Genomic DNA, 18,551 nt, shown 5'->3' on the forward strand with positions numbered 1-18,551 from the left:
CCCCTCAGCCCCTCAGCCAGGGCTCAGAGGATGGCACCCAGGACTTGCCCCTTGCCACAGCCTAGAATGTTCCCAGCTGTGAGCATGGACTGCAAGCTCAGACTGACAGGACCTCAGAGGTTACACAGGCTTCTGTGCTAAATATGAAGATATATGGGCCCTGGGTCAGATCAACATGGAAAACAGTAATTATATTTATACAAGAGAGAACAGGAAAAAAGGAAGAACATTTGGAAGTAGTAATAGGTGTAGGTGTGACTTTGAAAGGCAGAAAGGGCAGGACCATAGGAAAAATGAGCAAAACTGTAGATAGATAGACAGACAAGACAGGCAGACAGTTATAACAGTCAACCCATATCTGTGACCTTGGGAGGACTACTGCAGTTCCCAATGGAAGGAACAGAGACACAGAACTCTGGTGCTGGGAAAGGTGTGGAATTTTTCTTGTTTTATCTTGTAATTTTGTAAATCAAGATTAAATAACTTTTAAAAAAGTGTAACATGGCAGGCTGAAGAGAGACAGCAGTGTTCAAAGCAGACTCTGATGCCCAAGGCTGTGAGGTGCCAGGTTTAACCCCAGCACTGTTGCTATCAGCCAGAGCTCAACAGTGCTCTGGCCAAAAAGATAATAATAATCATAAAATAATAATAATAAAGTAAAAATAAAGCAGGGGTAGAATATAGCTCACCTGGTCAGGTGCCTACCTAGCCATGTACCTCTCGGTTGAACCCCAGAATCACATGTGGGCACACCAAAGTACTAAGGGAAGCTCTATGAACAGTAGAGCAATGCTATGCTATCTCTCCCCTCTGTCTTTGTTCTGTCTTTTTCTATCTAAAATGAAAAGAATGAAAAAGTTGGCCTTGATGTGCCACTAAGGTGGCACAGTAGCTAGAGCACTGGACTCTCAAGCATGAGGTCCTGAGTTCGATTCCCAGCACCATATGTGTCAGAGTGATAATGCTCTGATTTTCTTTCTTTCTCTATCTCTCACTAATGGGGAAAAAATTTTAAAAAAGAAAGAGAGGAAGGAAAGGGAGGGAGGGAGGAAGGAAGGAAGGAAAGAAAAGCTGGCATGGGAGTGGTCGTTTTAAACCTACAAAAGGTCCAGGGACCACTGTTTATTGGACAGAGACAGTCAGAAATTGAAAGGGTGGGGGTAACCAATGTGTCCTGGAGCTCAGCTTCCCCAGAGACCCACCCTACTAGGGAAAGAGAGAGGCAGACTGGGAGTATGGACCGACCAGTCAACGCCCATGTTCAGCGGGGAAGCAATTACAGAAGCCAGACCTTCTACCTTCTGCAACCCACAATACCCTGGGTCCATGCTCCCAGAGGGATAGAGAATGGGAAAGCTATCGGCGGAGGGGTGGGATATGGAGATTGGGCAGTGGGAATTGTGTGGAGTTGTACCCCTCCTACCCTATGGTTTTGTTAATTAATCCTTTCTTAAATAAAATAAATAAATAAATAAATAAATAAATAAATAAATAAATAAAAATAAAAAAAAAGAAAAGGTGGGGGTCGGGCGGTGGCACAGTGGGTTAAGTGCATGTGGTGAAAAGCCAAGGACCTACGTAAGGATCCTGGTTCGAGCCCCCGGCTCCCCACCTGCAGGAGAGTCGCTTCACAGGCGGTGAAGCAGGTCTGCAGGTGTCTATCTTTCTCTCCTCCTCTCTGTCTTCCCCTCCTCTCTCCATTTCTCTCTGTCCTATCCAACAGCGAACAACATCAACAATGTCAATAATAATAACCACAACGAGGCTACAACAACAAGGGTGACAAAAGGGGGAAAAGATGGCCTCCAGGAGCGGTGGATTCATGGTGCAGGCACCGAGCCCAGCAATAACCGTGGAGGAAAAAAAAAAAAAATTGAAAGGGTAGGGGAGATAAAGAGAGACTGAGACAGAGAGACACCTGAAACACTGCTTCACCACTTGCAAAGCTTTCCCCCTGCAGGTGGGGACAGGCTGGAACCCGGGTGCTTGAGCATTGTAATATGTGCACTCAACCAGGTGCGACACTGTACCAGCACCCCCCCAACACACACACACTCGCTCATTCACTCTCTCTCTCCATGAAAAAAGTAGCCCAGAGCAGTGAATGTGCACCTACATGAGGCCCTGGTTTCACCAAAAAATACTAAACAATAAAATAAAAATGTAAAATATAGTAGCAGCCAACAGTGGGGGTATAGCATAATGGTTATGCAAAGAGACTTTCATGCCTGAGGCTCTGAAGTCCCAGGTTCAATCCCCCACACCGCCATAAGCCAGAGATGAGCTCTGGTTAAACTAAAAAAATAAAAAGAAAAAAAGAAAAAAATAATAAAATACAGCAGCCAAGAGGAGCCAAAAAAATAATAAAATACAGAGGAAGAGGCCTGTACTTAGAAGTATGAGGCCCTGAGTTCAATCCCTGGCACCGCATGCTATAGTCCTGTCTCTCTCAGTTAAATAAATAAATCCTTATACATAAAATATTAATTGAACTTTAAAGGTGGCTCAGAGGTATCATGCATTCACCAGGCTCTGGATTCTATCACTCACACAGCAATACAGAAAGGAAAACAAAAAATAAATAAACTGACATATTTGCAGAGGCCTCATCCTGCCTCCTAAGAAGAGCTAGAAATTGAGGGGATGCACAGAGAAGGCACCAGGGCAGAGCTGGCTGGCCTTGCCTGACAGGCCACCCTCTGAGGGGGTTCTGACCAACTCTTCACTTACCTAGAAAACTACAACTTGGCGCTGTACAGCAGGACCCACATGTGCCCCAGACCCACTGGCAGGTGCAAGGGGCTGCAGGCTTAGGGGTAAGTGCAGAACCAGCGCTGTGTCTGAACCAATTGCAGTTCCCGTTCACCCAGGCTAAGGAAACAAGGAACAGGAGTGCGGAGGCCACACTGCTCAGAGGCCTGCAGAGTGACTGGCCAGGAGAAAAGCCCCGCCCTGCCCCAGGCTGGCATGTCCCTTACCTGCTCGGGCTCCCGTGAGGGCTCCTGGCCCGGCTTCAGTTTCTTTGGCTTTGAGGGGCCTCCAAGGCTGCAGAAGGACTTTGGCAACTTGGCTGATGATGACACTGCAGGCCTCACAGAACCAGGGGGGCCCCCCAGTCGGTGCCCTCCACCAGAGAAAGGAACAAAAGTGGCAGGCGCAGGCTCTGTGGGCAGCTGCTTGGCCTGGGCATCTGAAGTGTTGGGACTTCCTGCAGGGCCCACCTCCTCCTCTTGGCCTATGTCACCCTGGCTAAGGTCCGCCGAGCTCAGCGGAAGCAGGGGGCTACAGGAGGCCTGGTCGGCTGACAGGGAAGAAACTGGGCTTCCTGGGGGCTTGCCTCCTGACTCTGAAAGGCTGACAGGGTCACAGCACTTCATGGCAAACCTATGGGGGGCAAAGAACAAGTGAGACCACAGAACACCTACCCCCACCCCATCTCATACTCTGATGTGTCCAAAACCATGTGGGTGCCATGCAGGACCTGCCCACCTACTCTCCCCCCCACCCCATCTCATACTCTGATGTGACCAAAACCATGTGGGTGCCATGCAGGACCTGCCCACCTACTCTCCCCCTAGAGACACCAGAATGCCAACCCCAGGCCTACAGCATATTTGCACTCTCCTCCACTCGGGCCCCATTTCCCTGAAAACCAAGACGTAAGGCCCACCCACCTGATGATGGCACTGCCCCCAGTGAGGCCCAGCGACTGCAGTGTCGTGCTCTGCAAGGCAGCTCTGCCGCTAACCTATCAGGAGAAAGGGGAATCAGTGTCCTGGGGACAGCCATGGGTCCCTCCTTGAGGGCACCTCCCTAAGGCCTGATCACCTTCACCTGTGCATTTAGCCATGCCCCGGGCCCATCTCTCCAGCCCCACAGACCCAGAGCCCTTGTGGAAACTTACAAGGGGGGGCTGGGCAGTGGTACACATATCAAGTAGGTAATTAAGTGCACATAATATCATGTGCAAGGGCCTGGGTTCTAGCCCCAGCTACTCACCTATGGGGGGGAGCTTCACAAGTGAAGCAGGGCTGCAGGTATCTATCTTTCTCTCTTTCTCTTTTTTATTTTCCCTCCAGAGTTATCCCTGGGGGCTCAGCCCTGGCACTACATATCCACTACTCCTGGTGGCCCTTTTTTCCCATTTTTATTGGATAGGACAGACAGGGGAAGGGGAGATAGAGAGAAAGAAAGATAAGACAGCTGCAGACCTCCTTCACTGATTGTGTGGGGAGCCGGGGCTTGAACCCAGATCCTTGCACCAGTGCTTGCACTTCATACTATGTGTGCTAATCAGGTGCCACCACCTGGCTCCCCTCTCTCCTCTCTATCTCCCCTCCCCTCTCAATTTCCCTCTATCCTATCAAGTATAATAGAAAAAAGGGGGGTAGGAAATTTTAACTGCTGGGAGCTGTGATTCATAGTGCCAGCACTGAGCCCCAGAAATAACCCTGGTGGCAGAAAAAAAAAAAAAAGAAAAAAAGAAAAGAAACTTACAAGGCACTGCACAAGTGTAGAGGATGGACCCTGGACAGGACAGAGAGGCCACCCATGCCATCCAGCCTCTCTAGGGCCTAATGACTGAATGTAGAGCACACATGCTGATGCCTCCTCCTCAAACCCCAGCCCTGTCTGTCAAGGGAGGTGGAGGGAGCACTGCAGACCTTAGCCACAGCCAGGTCCTATTCTGGGGTGCTCAGCCTGAAGGGGCAGGACTAGGGCCTGGGGCTGGCTGGCCACAACAGTCCTAGTCTGACTGGCAGCTGAGGCCCAGTTGGTGAAGGTACTGGCCTGGACATCCCCCCAAGCCCCCACTCCTCACTGTCCTGAAGCCACCCCGCCCCCAACCTGGGAACCTCCCCCCACCTGGGGACCTCAGAGTAGGATAAGTAGGAGTTGGGTACATCCTGTCTGCTCCAGGGCCCACCTAGGGCCCATTGGGGACAGCGTTCTCACTGGCCAGGAAATGGCAGTCAGCTTGGTGGAAACAAAAAGGCCCTGTGAGTCAGGGGACCAAGAGCCAGGAGGGTCCCCATGGGGGCTGGGCAGGCGGGACTGGAGCCCTGCTGCCAGTCGCACCTACGCCACACTCTACTCGGGCCTGAAGATGAAAACACAGCGCAGAGCAAATATTTGTGAAAATGAAACCACTTTTGTGACTCTGGGGCTCCGAGCGAAGCTGAGCAAACAAACAGGCGCTGAGGGCAGCTGGGAGCAGCTAGGGCGGCAGTGGTCAGTTCCAAGGAGCTGGCCGTTCTGCTCTCTGCCATGAAACACATCCCCTTTCAGAACCAGGGCCTCCCTGCTGTGGTCAAGGGTGGGTTTGGGGGCCCAGAGCCTCCAGGCTGGAAGTAGGGTCGGGCAGTGTGGAGACAGGGAGCAGACAGGGAGTAGGTGTGGATCGGCCAGCTCACCTACCTCGTCCCTCATGTACACACAGACTGGACTCGTCCCGCAGGCCTGTTCCAGACGCTCTCTGCAGAGAGGAAATATGGTGTCACTAGCAACCCCTGGCCATTGCCTCAGGCCCTATCCAGGACACACTGCAGGCCCACCCCAGGGCCACCAGAGGTGGCTAACCACTGGGCAGGAGTTGCCACACTCCAGGCCTGGATGGTCAGTGTACTTGGCCCTGGGTATAGACACCTGCCCACAGCTCCAGGCTCACAACACAGGGGGTTGTGAGCTGAGGGACCCCACCCAAGGTTGGCAACAGTAAGGAAGACAGCCATGTATTTGGGGGCTGTGCCCTGGCCTGAGGGGGCCATGATGTTTAGGGGAGCTCAGTGGTATCAAAGACTCATCTGCTCAGTGGACCACAGTGTGGCAGGGAGCCACAATCTACCCTATGGTCACTCAGCTGAGGGCTGTCATTTAGGCTTCTTGCTAATGGTGCCACTGAAAAGTCACTGGTCCCCAAAACTCCAGCCCAGGGCCCAGCTCCATCACTGAAGAGAGTTGCCAGGTCCCACGGCCCTGCAAGCCAGGTTGGTGGTCTGTTGCCCATGCTGAGCGGGCAGGGTAAGGGGAAAGATATGGCCACATCATCAAGCAGGATGGGGACAGGTTCACAGAGGGCTCTCAAGAGCCCCCAAAATGACTAGTGCCACCAGGAAGCACACATGTGAGAGTATTTGGGCCCTGTGGCGGAAAGATCAGCCCAAGAAGCAGGGCTAGATGGTGAAAAGATAGGATCGCAAACACATGAATACCAACTCCACAAGCACTGCGGCTATGGACAGCAGGACTGGGACACCAGAGGAAGGGCCTGTAAGTCCTAACATGCAGATGTAGAGTGAGCCCCAGAGAAACACCCATTCCAGATGTTCCGCTCCCATAGGAAGGGGAAGATGGGGGCCAGAGCTGGGGGACTAGGCCCTCCATCTGGTGACTGGGCTCTCCAGCTGGTGACTGGGCCCTCCCTGTGTGAGGACGGCTGCCAGGCTAACCCCCAGGCCCTCTGAGACCATGAACCTGTGAGTTTCCCACCATTTATTTGTGTCTACCTCTGTGTGTTCCCCAGGGCTAAAGCTGACTCACAAGCCAGTGGAGGGGCCCTGAAAGCCCCCCGGGGGCTCACTCCACACACTAGACCTGCAACAGGGCCACAGAAAACCTGGGCCCCAGCCAGGATCTGCCATCAGCACAGGCCCATGGACAGCACTGAGCAGGCGAGGCAGAGCACTAGGGTCCTGTCCCCTCGGCCCTATAAGAACAAGAACTGGCTGGGTGGGTGGGGGCAGGGAGGCAGTGCTTCATTCCCCGTGGTCCTCCCTGGGGCACCCGTGCCAGTGCAACCACAAATCACAAACAGGACAGCTCGCTGCTTCCATGCCCTCAGAGGCTCTTGACATCAAAAGGCAGCCTGGCTTTGATGTGCAGCCCCTCAGAGGGATCGGGTTCCACGGGTGGGATCTGAGGGAATGGCTGTAAACATGCGAGGGGAGGGTGGCTGCAATCGCTTCCAGACCTCCCAGCCAATTAGCAGAGCCCGTGCTTGTGAGGGCAGCAGCCCATGAGCTTCAGCCAAGTGGGAGCAGGGCTGGAAAGATGGGGGCCTCTGTCTACCCAAGGCTAGCAGACCCACGTCTCAGGGTGAGGTCGGGGCTAGCAGGATGGCCAAAAGCCACTCAAGTTGGCTCCTGGGTGGCAATGCTGAGTGCCAGGTGCAAACTGGGTATCTGAAGCCCTTTCTTTGGACATCACTTGTTTGGGGAGGGCCAGCAGAGGCTGGGACACACAGGTATGACCACCATCCACTGTGCCTGGGGGAAGGGGGCACAGAACCCCAAGAAACATGCATGACATCCACCCCTTCCTGGAGACTGGAACTCATGCTTCTTTCTTTTTTTTTAAAAAAAAGTTTTGTTTATTTATTCATGAGAAATGATAGGAGAGAGAGAAAAAAAGAACCAGACATCACTGTTACATGTACTGCTGGGAATTGAACTTGGGACCTCATGCTTGAGAGTCCAAAGCCTTATCCACTGCGCTACCTCCTGGATCACAAAAATACTGTTGTAGATATTGTTTTGTTTTGTTTTTTTACCAGAGCACTGGTCAGCTCTGGCTTATGGTGATGCAGAGGCTCATGCTTCTTTCTATGAGAGTGGGATGCAAAGACCTGAGCCAACAGGCTCAGGGTGAAGGCTGTGTGGGGCAGAGGGATAAAGGGCTCTGGGGAGGAATCCAGCACAGCCAAAGCCACAGGCCACAGCTGGCCATCAGTCCCCTCTGCAGCAGCCACTGGCCAGCATTTACAAAAGAGCCACTTGGCTTCTAATGAGCTCCAGGGACAAGGCATTGTGGGTGGCTGTGGTGGGCCAGGGACAGTCGAGATGGACCACTTGGGATCCTGGCACAGGCTTCCCAGGCCCCAGGGAGGGTCAGACTCCAGGAAACTGGGGCACGCTGACTGAGAGGGAGGCCCAAGCTGAGAGGTACAGAGAGGGCAGCCTGTGAAGTGGCCCCGAGGGAGACTGCTCCACAGACAGACAGGATGGCTTCAGAGCTCTCCTACAAGAAAGCCAAACACCCCCTCCTTCCAGCTGCCACATTCCAAGTTCAGATATGAGGTCATGTGTCACTTGATGGCATTTTGGCCAGTGATAGACCACAAGGATGAATGGGGTCCCTCAGTATGGCCCTGGCTGTAGCAGCCTGTGCTATCCAGTTCTGAATGGTCACTTTCGCTGACACAACTGTGAAGACAACACTGCAGACAACACAAAGCTCAGAACGTGTCCCTAACACCAGACTGCACTGAGTCATACTAACCACGTTCCTGGAACTGACTGTGCCTGTTTCCACTTTGATGTGGCGACTAAAAAGTTCCAAGTTATCTCTGTGGCCAGCGTGTGGCAGCATGATATGTCCAGCCACTGCCGTGCCCCTGTTCAGTCAGAGAAGACACCACCAGCAAACAGGGGGCCTAGAACATCATGCTCCCCTCCATGTGAGCCGTGCCAAGCCTGGCCACCAGCTGCTCTAGGAAGCTGTCTCCTCCCAGAAGAGTTAGATGAGAACAGTATCTATCACCTGCCGGCCCGGCCCTGCTCTGTGGAAATTCAAGTCCCCAGAGCTGGGGAGTCACCACAGTCCTTCTCCATCACCAGCTACCAGGCCTCCTTAGCCACCATCTTCCCCACAGGAATCCCGTTCCTGGGAACATGAGATGAGGTTTGCAGTCTCAGACCACTGAAACATGCAACAGTGAGGCACCAGACTTGCACATCTGAGGCACCAAAGGCCCCAGAGGCCCCAGGTTCAGGCCCTGGTACCACCTTATGCCAAAACTGAGTAGTGTTCTGATGTCTCTCTCATGAAAATAAGTAAATATAAAAAAAAAATTTTTTTTTTCAACTTACAGAAGTTTCTCTGGTGGGGCCAGCAGTTCTATTCTGAAAACAGGCTCCTCAGGTGGAACTGTAGGTGTATGTGACATGTGAGGACAGAGGTGTGAGGACTTATAAGAAGGAATTATGATTTAGCCCTGAGGGGGGAAAGTGGGGGGTGCTTTCTGCATAGTACATGAGCAGACCTCTAGCTATCTGTCACCTCAGCTTGGTGTCAAATGCAGTCAGGATTGTAGTCATCTGAACACAGATACAAGGACCCCACACAGCTCCCACATGGGAGGTCCTCCCTGTTTCCCACTTTCCCATCTCCTTTCCAGCAACTCCGTCCTGAGGACAGGACGAAATGCTGTCACTCTGCCCATAGTCGCCAGCACTGGGTAGCCAACTCATAGCTGTGCCCAGCACAGTAACCCAGGGAGAACTGCCCCCAGCATCCTGGGGCAGAATCCTACCTACAGAATCCTGCTCACAACATGGAAACAGCCCTGTCCAGAGATCCACAAGGCCACTCCCCAGAAACCTGCTCCAAAGTGGGAGAGATAGCCCAGCCTGTTAGAGCACCAGCTTGCAGCCCTGAGGTCCCAGGGGTTGCAGGTTCAATCCCCAGTACTTGTGCCATGGCTAATCAGTGTGCTCTCTCATAATAGATAAGTACATTTATCTCTCTCTCTTTTTCTAAGTTGGGACCTTGTACGTGCACAATTTTACCTCTCTGGGCCGCTTTTCACTTTTTCATTTAAAGAGAGGAAGAAATTGCAACACCTCCCATGTGGTGTCAGACCTTGGGCCTGAGTCATGTGCATGGCAAGGAATACACCCTACCCAACATGCATCTTTCTAGCTCTAAATGATCAAATATATATGTGTATATATATATATAGTCCTAGCACCAATTCAGCTTCTGAGCATCTTTGGACATCCCCCAGCCCCCAGCACTGCCAGTGCTCTGGGTCCCGCTGCATCGCTCCGCTCACCAGTTGTGCTCACTCAGGTTCATGGAGGCTAGCTTCCGGGAAGAGAAGCACCCGTTGATCCACCACCTGCTCTACCCCAGGGCCTTATATATGCTGTCCCCATGGGTTGGAGCCCTCCTCACACACCTGACATAGCTAGCTCCAGGTGTCTTCCATTCCTTGTGTTCCTGAAACTGTCCTCCAGTCTCCTGCCCACCTGCTTGTCCCACCCAGTCCTCCAACCAGACTGAGACTCCAGATTGGCTTTGGGAGGCACACATCAGTATTGGAAGGTGAGTGGCCATAGCCTCAAGAGGCAGAAGGACTGGGCCAGACAGCAGACAGGGGCCTATGGGCTTACCTGGGATCACCAGTAAGATAAGACTGGAACATAGGGGCCTGAGCCAGCACTCAGAGGCACTGTCACCACTCTGTGGGACCTTGCCCAGTGTGCCCTCTTCCAAGCTAGCAAACAACAGGGCAGGACCTATCCTCAGGACTCCAGACACACTCACTCAACCTCACATTACCCACAGGATGCCCAAAGGGCAGGCAACGCATTCACAGTGACCACCATGCCCTCCTGCTGCAGACTAGGCCACTATCTTGTTATGGAAGAGCCAGACTCACAGAGCTGCTGTATGCCACATTCAGGAGGAAAGCAGCAGTCATTTCTCACTAATCAGCAAGACAGCTCACCTGGATAGCATGCTGCTTCACCCTGAGCACTAACCAGGTTCAAGCCTGCCCTCACTGCACTGGGAGAAGATTCAGTGCTCTGGTGTCTTTTCCTCTCTCCCTCTATCTGAAAAAAAAGTTGACTCAGAGTAGTGAAACTCCAATGTCTACAAAATATAAAAAAATGAGTAAGTCGGGAGTCAGGTGGTAGTGCAATGGGTTAAGTGCAGGTGACGCAAAGCATAAGGACTGGTGTAAGGATCCCGGTTTGAGCCCCTGGCTCCCCACCTGCACAGGCGGTGGAGCAGGTCTGCAGGTGTCTATCTTTCTCTCCCCCTCTCTGTCTTCCCCTCCTCTCTCCATTTCTCTTTGTTCTATCCAACAATGACAACAACAGTAAACAAGGGCAACAAAAGGGAATAAATATTTTAAAAAATGAATAAGTCAACAAATAAATAATTCACTCATTGACAAACAGGCCAAGACACATCGGCAAAGATTTTCTTCTCAAACAGGACCAAAGAGAGAGTTTCAGACCTAAAGAAGTTATCACTAAGATACCATGTGCCCTTCAGTACCTTGGGGCCCTGGGAGGACAGCACACAGCCCTGCTCTCCACGGTTGATGACAAGCATGAACCACCAGGATGGCAGGGGTGGGAGAGAGGTTGGGGGTACAAGAGTTGTATGGTGGCCCACATCTGAAGTCATCCATCCCCCCGGCTGCTGAGCTCCAGCTGCAGCAGAGGACCAGACAGCCTGCTGACCAAAGTAGGGGCAAAGGCTTGGACCTATCCCTGCCAGTGCTCACCTGGTCTGTGCAAAGTGGCTAAGGAGCTCCCAGAGGGTCTGGCCAGAACAGAAAGTGTCCTGCAACCTGGAGCCATCATCCAGCTGTAAGGCGATGCGAACCTAAGGGACCAAGAGGGGAAACTGAGTCAAGAGCCAAAGCTATGGAGGCTCAGGCAGGAGAGTGTACACCCTCCTTTGGGGCACTGATGGCCTGTGGGCAGCAGTGAGACACCTCAAGGGCAGCCTCTTCCCTCTGTCCTGTGGCCTTCTTAGTGATTCAAGCTGCCAGGTTTGGGGGGACTTTGTCACATGGCCATGGGTAGGTGATGTGTTTGTGCTTTCTGAATCTTCTTCTCATCAGAGATCACAAAGTTTTCATCAGTCCTGCTTGTTTTATTTTATTTTATTTTTAATGCAGGGCTGGAGATAAAGCAGTCTCCTACATGTGCATAACCACTGAACTAGCACCTGGCCCAACTTTTTTTCTTCCTATTTTGGAATGAAAGAGTGAAGGCAACATAGGGAAGAAGAGCAAAGCACCACTCACCTATCCATGAGGTTCTCCCATGTGGTGCTGGAGATCAAATCCAGAGCTTTACGTGTGAAGGCATGGAGTACCCTTCCCTGAGTCAAGTCCCACCCCCAAGCCCACATGGGTCCATTTCTAAGAAGTATGTCCCAGAAGCCAGGATGTAGTTCAATGGTACAGCAAATCCTTCTGGGCCTTGTTGCTCTGGTTCTGTCTCCCTCTCTGTCTCTCTGTCTCTCTCTCTCAAAATAAATAAAACATAAGGCTTTAGATTCAATCCCTACAAAAAAAAAAAATCCCTCAATACAGACACTGGCCCATAACCCCAAAAGGGGGGTTCCTATTGCCCTCTTTCTGGTCCGCCACTGAGTGACAGGCAGACTACGCAGCACACACACAGTGTCCCACAATGTGTGTCCCACAATGACAGTATCCCACATCCAGCCCAACTCTAAGTCACAGAGCCTCCTGCTACTGAGCTATTGGACTCTATTTGCCTGCATGAGTTTATATTAGATCCCAATAATGAGGAAGGAGCCACTTAAGAGTGAAAGGACCCAGGATCTCTAGTCAGTCCCCAGCCATCCCTGGATCCTGAGGGTTCCTTCCTTGTGGAAGTTTGAGAACTGCAGTCATAATCACAAATGAGGGCCATTAGGTTTGGCCTCCACCCTGATTCTGGTTTTGTTTTTTCCTTTTTGTCACTAGGATCTTCATAGGGGGTTTTGCACCTGCATGAGTCCACTGATTTAATAGTGGTTTAGAAAATTATAACATTACAGGGTATAATTAATTCCACACCACACCCACCACCAAAGTTCTATGCACCTCACTCCCTTCCCCAAGATGCCCATTGTAAGTCTTAGATACCATTTGGCTACCTTTTAATATATATACATAAGTTTATATTTTTCAGTTCTCTATATTTAACATGTCTTTCAACTCCTTACTTAAATGTCCACCAACAATCAGAAAGAAGATATGGGATATATACTCATATAATACCACTCTACAATTTAAAAGGATGGCATTGTGTCCTTTGGGACAAAATGGATGGAAATGGAAGTGATTATACTTTTAAGTAAAAAGGTACTTTTTGTAAGGTCCAGGGCTGGAGACACATTATGGTTATGCTAAAAAGACTTCAATGCCTGAAACTCTGAAGTCCCAGGTTCAACTCCCAGCGCCATTATAAACCAGAACTGAGCAGTGTTCTCATAAAAAAAATTAATAAATAAAGTATTAATAAAATAAAACACGAGGAAAGAGGAGAGAGAAAGAAACAGAAGGAGAGACACCACAGCACTGCTCCACTGCCCATGAAGCTTCCTGTATGGTGGTTGGGAGCTTGAACCCAGGTACTTCTGCATGGTAAAGTATGCACTCTGTGTGGTGAGCTGTCCCCCAGTCCTATTTTTCTTCTTTTCTTTTTTCTTTCTTCTTGTTTTTTTTAAGATTTGTTTACTTATTTGAAACTGAGGAGAGAGAAAGATCCAGAGTATTACTCTGGCATACATGTGATACCAGGGATTGAACTTGTGGTCAGATGATGGTGCACCCAGTTTAAGCATATATATTACCAGGGATTGAATTTAAGATGCCATCTTGAGAGAGTGGGGCAGTAGCGCAGTGGGTTAAGTGCAGGTGGCGCAAAGCACAAGGACCAGCTTAAGGATCCGGGTTCGAGCCCCTGGCTCCCCACCTGCCGGGGAGTTGCTTCACAGGCGGTGAAGCAGGTGTGCAGGTGTCTGTCTTTCTCTCCCCCTCTCTGTCTTCCCCTCCTCTCTCCATTTCTCTCTGTCCTATCCAACAACGACGACATCGATAACTACAACAATAAAACAACAAGGGCAACAAAAGGGAACATAAATAAATAAATATTAAAAAAAAAAAAAAGATGCCATCTTGATAGTCCAACACCCTGAATCCAGTGTGTCATAGCCTGGGCCACATATTTTTCAATTTTTTTTTAAAATTTATTTATTTCCTTTTGTTGTCCTAGTTGTTTTATTGTTGTAGTTATTATTGATGTCATCGTTGTTGGATAGGACAGACAGAAATGGAGAGAGGAATGGAAGACAGAGAGGGAAGAGAAAGACAGACACCTGCAGACCTGCTTCACCGCTTCTGAAACGCCTCCCCTGCAGGTGGGGAGCCGGGGGCTCAAACCGGGATCCTTAAGCCGGTCCTTGTGCTTTGCACCACCTGCGCTTATCCCGCTGCACTACCACCCAACTCCCATATTTTTCAATTTTTAAATAACTGTCTTTTGTCTCAGAAGACAGCAGAGTGTTAGAGTTTGGGATTTGCAATATGAAATCCTAAATTCAATCCCCAGTGCTACATGTGCCTGACTGCTACTCTGGTCCTCTCTTCTCTTTCTCTTAAAACAGATATGTTTTTAAAAAGTCACTATGGGTTATATATTTTACTTCACCACCAAGGTTTTTATGCATTTGTTTGTTTGCTTTGTTTTGTTTTTTCTGTCTGATTCTACTGCCCACCCCAGCAGACTCATTTATTCAGATAGAGGGTAAGAGAGAAGACAGATACAGAGAGAAGAGACAGCACAGCACTATACCACTCTTGAAGCTTCTCCTTTGCATAGAGCTCACACATGGCGGACAGAGGCTCAACTGCACATGCATTCCACTAGGAGAGCCATCTCCTGGCCAATGCCCTCACTTTGGTCCATGGAAGGTTCTGAAGAGCTAACTACACTCCTCAGTCTGAAGTCTTCCCAGAAGGAAAGCAACTTCCTCATGGTGCCAGAGGCTTAGTGCTATATGGAGGACCCAGAAAGGCAGACAGCGCCATTCACTGAAGTCATTCTTCCCCTCTAGTCACCTCTGAACTTTGAAAGCTGCTGGCTTAGTGGAATGCAATGGCTGGGGGAGGGGAAGATATCAGAGTGGTTCTGCAAAAGACTTTCATACCTGAGGCACCAGAGGTCCCAGGTTAAATCCCCTGTACTGTAATACACCAGAGCTGAGTAGTGCTCTGGTAGAAAAATAAACAAACATTAAAAAAAAAAAGAAGAAAATGGGAGTATGGATCGACCAATCAATGCCCATGTTCAGTGGGGAAGCAATTACAGAAGCCAGACCTCCCACCTTCTGCACCCACAACGACCTTGGGTCCATGCTCCCAGAGGATATAGAGGAAAGCTACTGGGGAGGGGATGGGATATGGAAATTGGGTGGCGGGAATTGTGTGGAGTTGTACCCCCTCATCCTATGATTTTGTTAATGTCTCCTTTCTTAAATAAATAAATAAATAAATAAAGGAGAAGAAGAAAGGAAGGAAGGAAGACAGAGAGAGAGAGAGAAAGAAAGACCCAAAGGGCCTTTGGTTAGAAGGCACAGCTAGGTGATACTGGGGAGTTAGGTGAACTCTAGGTCACATGTCCCCTTTTCTGGTCACAGAAGCTGTGCTAGGCACCCCACAGAACTATATGACCTCTGGGACTATATGACCTCTGGGACTTCACAGGCAGGATGCTCAGATTGCTGGCAGCACAAATAACAACCCCCCTCCCCCCTAGAAGTAAACTCAGCACCAAGAGTGAAGGGTCCTAGTTCCCATCTTTGCTGCCTAAAAGGTATGAGGCCTGGTCTTCTCCTGTCTGTGCGCCTCCAGCTCCGCACTCAGCCCTGCCCTGAGCCCGGTCTGGATGACAGAGCTGGAAGGAGAGCCACCTACCACATTGTTAGGCCCCTCTCGGCACCGGGAGGCGGGCACCATCTCCAGCTTGGCATTGTTGGGCAGGTTGGCAAATCTCCACTGCAGGGAGAGGTCGAGCACATTCCTCTGAAACCTGCAAAAACAGACCACTGCTTGAGGCTGCCCTGCAAATCCCAATGTGTGTCACTGCAGGGGACAAGCTGGGCCACTGCCAGTACCCCAGGCTGCAGCAGGCCCAGAATCCCACTGCCAGGGAATGAAAAGGAACCCAAGTACAACACAGCTAGAGCTGGGCAGGGGATGCCGACAGGACAGGAGGACTTCCAGCCACATGGAGGCTGCTCTCCAGACCCAGAAGCCAAGTGTGTATATGACTCCTTGTGAGAGAGTGAAAACAGAACAGGGCAGGCCTCATGCCCAAAACTGTATCACAAGGTATGTTAACTGTCAGCCAAAGACCCTCTTCTCCATCACTTTGCTTCCTGTCGTCCTCTAAAACAAGTTCTAGAGAAATACAAACAGAATGGCCAGGGACTCAGGGACATCTAGAGCCACTTTTGACTTGGGAAGCCAGGTCCTCCCTCATGTAAAGCATCAACTACTGTATAGGACCTGTAGCTGAGCCTCCCTGTGGTCAGGAAAAGGTCAGAGTGGGCTATCAGCCTCCTCTAGTCCCCCAGAAAACTCGAAGGTCCAGGGGAACAGCTTCAGCAAAGCAATTGAAGAGAATAAAGAGGACGAGGAGATATCTGAGAACAAGATGGAATCCCAGAGCCTGTCCTACCAGAAAGCAGGCCTCAGGTCTATCCAGTACCTACACAACTAGGACACTCAGACATATACAGGCAGAGCTAGGACAGGTATGTGGAGCTCCTTACAGCAAGGGTCGCAGGTGCTACCTCACTCATGGGCAAGGATGGGAATAGCCAGAACCCTGCTCCCTGTTCTTACAATGCCCTCTGACCTCCAGGAACATACAGGAACAAGAACCACAGTAGCCCCAGGGTTCACACACAGAGTAGCTTCTGGAAAAGCCCTGAGTTTAGAGAAGGGGGTGGTTTGAAGAAATCACCAGAACAGTGAATGCAAGCACTTATTTACTTCACTCAAAAGCCAGACTCTGAGGGCCAGTGAGATAGCTTACCTGGACAGAGTGCCTGCTTTGTCATTCTCACAACTCAGAGAAGAGAGAGGAAAAGGGAAAAAGGAGAGCATTATTCTACCATTCATGAAGCTCCCTCAGTGCCTTCTATATTTTCATGTAGTGCCAGAGTTTGAACCCCAGGCCTCACATTTGGTAAGAAGTGTATTCCTGGGAGTCGGGCGGTAGAACACCGGGTTAAGCGCAGGTGGCGCAAAGCGCAAGGACCAGCATAAGGATCCCGGTTTCAGCCCCCGGCTCCCCACCTGCAGGGGTGTCACTTCACAGGCTGTGAAGCAGGTCTGCAGGTGTCTATCTTTCTCTCCCCCCCCCTTTCTTCCCCTCCTCTCTCCATTTCTCTCTGTCCTATCCAACAATGACATCAATAACAACAATAACTACTACATCAATGAAAAAACAGCAAGGGCAACAAAAGGGAAAATAAATAAATAATAAATAAATAAATAAAAGTGTATTCCTGGGCCCATGGAAATAGCTCACTTGGATAGTGAACTGCTTTGCCATATGCAAGACCCAGGTTCAAGCCTGGCCCTCACTGCACTGAATGAAGCTCTGGTGTTGTGGTCTCTTTCTTTTTTTAATTTATCTTACCAGAACACTGGTCAGCTCTAGCTTCTGGTGGTGCAGGAGATTGAACCTGTGACTTTGGAGCCTCAGGCATAGGGGCTCTTTGCATATCCACTGTGCTATCTACTCCTGCCTTTGTGGTCCCCTTCTAAAGCTCAGAGATGTGGACAGTACTGAGGAAGAAGTCACTTCAATAACTGTGGGAAATTGTTACACACTCGTGTCACATTATAAGGGCAGCAGGCCACAGGGAGCCTAAGCACAGGGGGCTGGGAGCCCTGGAAAGGTAAAGAAGCAACACACACACACAAACACAACTAGTAGTAGTAGTAGTAGTAGTAGTAGTAGTAGTAGCAGTAGCAGCAGCGGCAGCAGTATATTTATTAAACAAATTACAGTTGATGGACATGAGGAAATCTGACTCAGAATGGCCAAAATATTCAACTTGAAGTCATTCAGAGTCCAGGCAGTGGCATCAGGTGAGTTGAAGGAGAGCAGTAGGCAGAGCTCTGGGGCCCCCAGTGTCCCAGTGGGCAGGCAGGAGGTAGCAGAGTGGGATTACCTCAAAGCATCTCCTCAGAATCCTACCTAACCAAAAGTTTCCTTGACTCACTTGTTCTATGCCCCCAAGTGAGGACAGTCATTCCATAAAGATATGCCACTAGAAAAAAAAAAAAAAAAAAAAAAGCTTGGGAGGACTGAGGCCGCTGCAAAGTGGAAGAGACCGACCCCCTCCCCTATACTTCCAGAGTGAAACCAGTAAACTTCTATTTGGAAACCAATTCCTATTGCTTCAAGCTACCAGCAGCCGGGGGCAGGGAGTGGAGGGACTGACTCAGATCCTGTGACTAAGCAGAGCAAACTTACTTGAGATCATACTCGCTAGGATTGAAGCCCTGCCACCGACAGGTGTCCTCCAGAACCTAAGGGAGAGAGGACAGAATGGTGAAACAAGGTCTGGTCTGATTGCTAGCTGGCAGGGACTATGACAGTTAGGCAGTTGGGCCAGAGCTCATTGCTGGGTGAGTTGGACCAAGTGTATCGACTGCTCCAAAGTCTTCACCTCTAAATCCTGCTCTCTCTCCTCTCCCATGTCATCCAGACTCTGCCTCACAGTCCCAACACCACAGACAACTTTCCACTCAGATGGAATAAAGCTTACACTGGGTGTGCAACACTTCCCCTTTTCTTCATGAACCAAGTACACACTCACTGTTCCCCGTCACCCCACCCCCACCCTAAGGGAGGACACTGTCTGAGACCCTTTGCGTGCACTGTGCCCTCCCTACACAGCAGGGGGCAGCAAACATCTTTAATGCAATGTATTTG

The 18,551-nt window shown here is 50.3% G+C and overlaps 1 protein-coding gene across 5 annotated transcripts in view; it reads right to left on the bottom strand.

Moving 5' to 3' along the window:
• Positions 1-18,551, bottom strand: part of ASPSCR1 (ASPSCR1 tether for SLC2A4, UBX domain containing) — a 28,527-nt gene that overhangs the window by 9,452 nt on the left and 524 nt on the right. For 4 of the 5 annotated variants that reach the window (XR_009544719.1, XR_009544718.1, XM_060171736.1 and 1 more), the window contains exons 2-7: positions 18,090-18,145; positions 15,512-15,626; positions 11,300-11,400; positions 5,419-5,476; positions 3,675-3,748; positions 2,979-3,384 (exon numbers count right to left, since the gene is read on the bottom strand). Coding sequence is in view for 3 of the 5 variants with exons in the window: in XM_060171736.1 (XP_060027719.1) it covers positions 2,979-3,384; positions 3,675-3,748; positions 5,419-5,476; positions 11,300-11,400; positions 15,512-15,626; positions 18,090-18,145 (810 nt within the window). In the remaining 2 variants the exon portion in view is untranslated. The remainder of the gene's footprint in view (positions 1-2,978; positions 3,385-3,674; positions 3,749-5,418; positions 5,477-11,299; positions 11,401-15,511; positions 15,627-18,089; positions 18,146-18,551) is intronic. The other variant, XM_060171737.1, reaches the window with a different exon arrangement.

The sequence above is a fragment of the Erinaceus europaeus genome, chromosome 14, assembly GCF_950295315.1.
Source record: "Erinaceus europaeus chromosome 14, mEriEur2.1, whole genome shotgun sequence".
In the NCBI taxonomy this organism is placed as follows: domain Eukaryota; kingdom Metazoa; phylum Chordata; class Mammalia; order Eulipotyphla; family Erinaceidae; genus Erinaceus; species Erinaceus europaeus.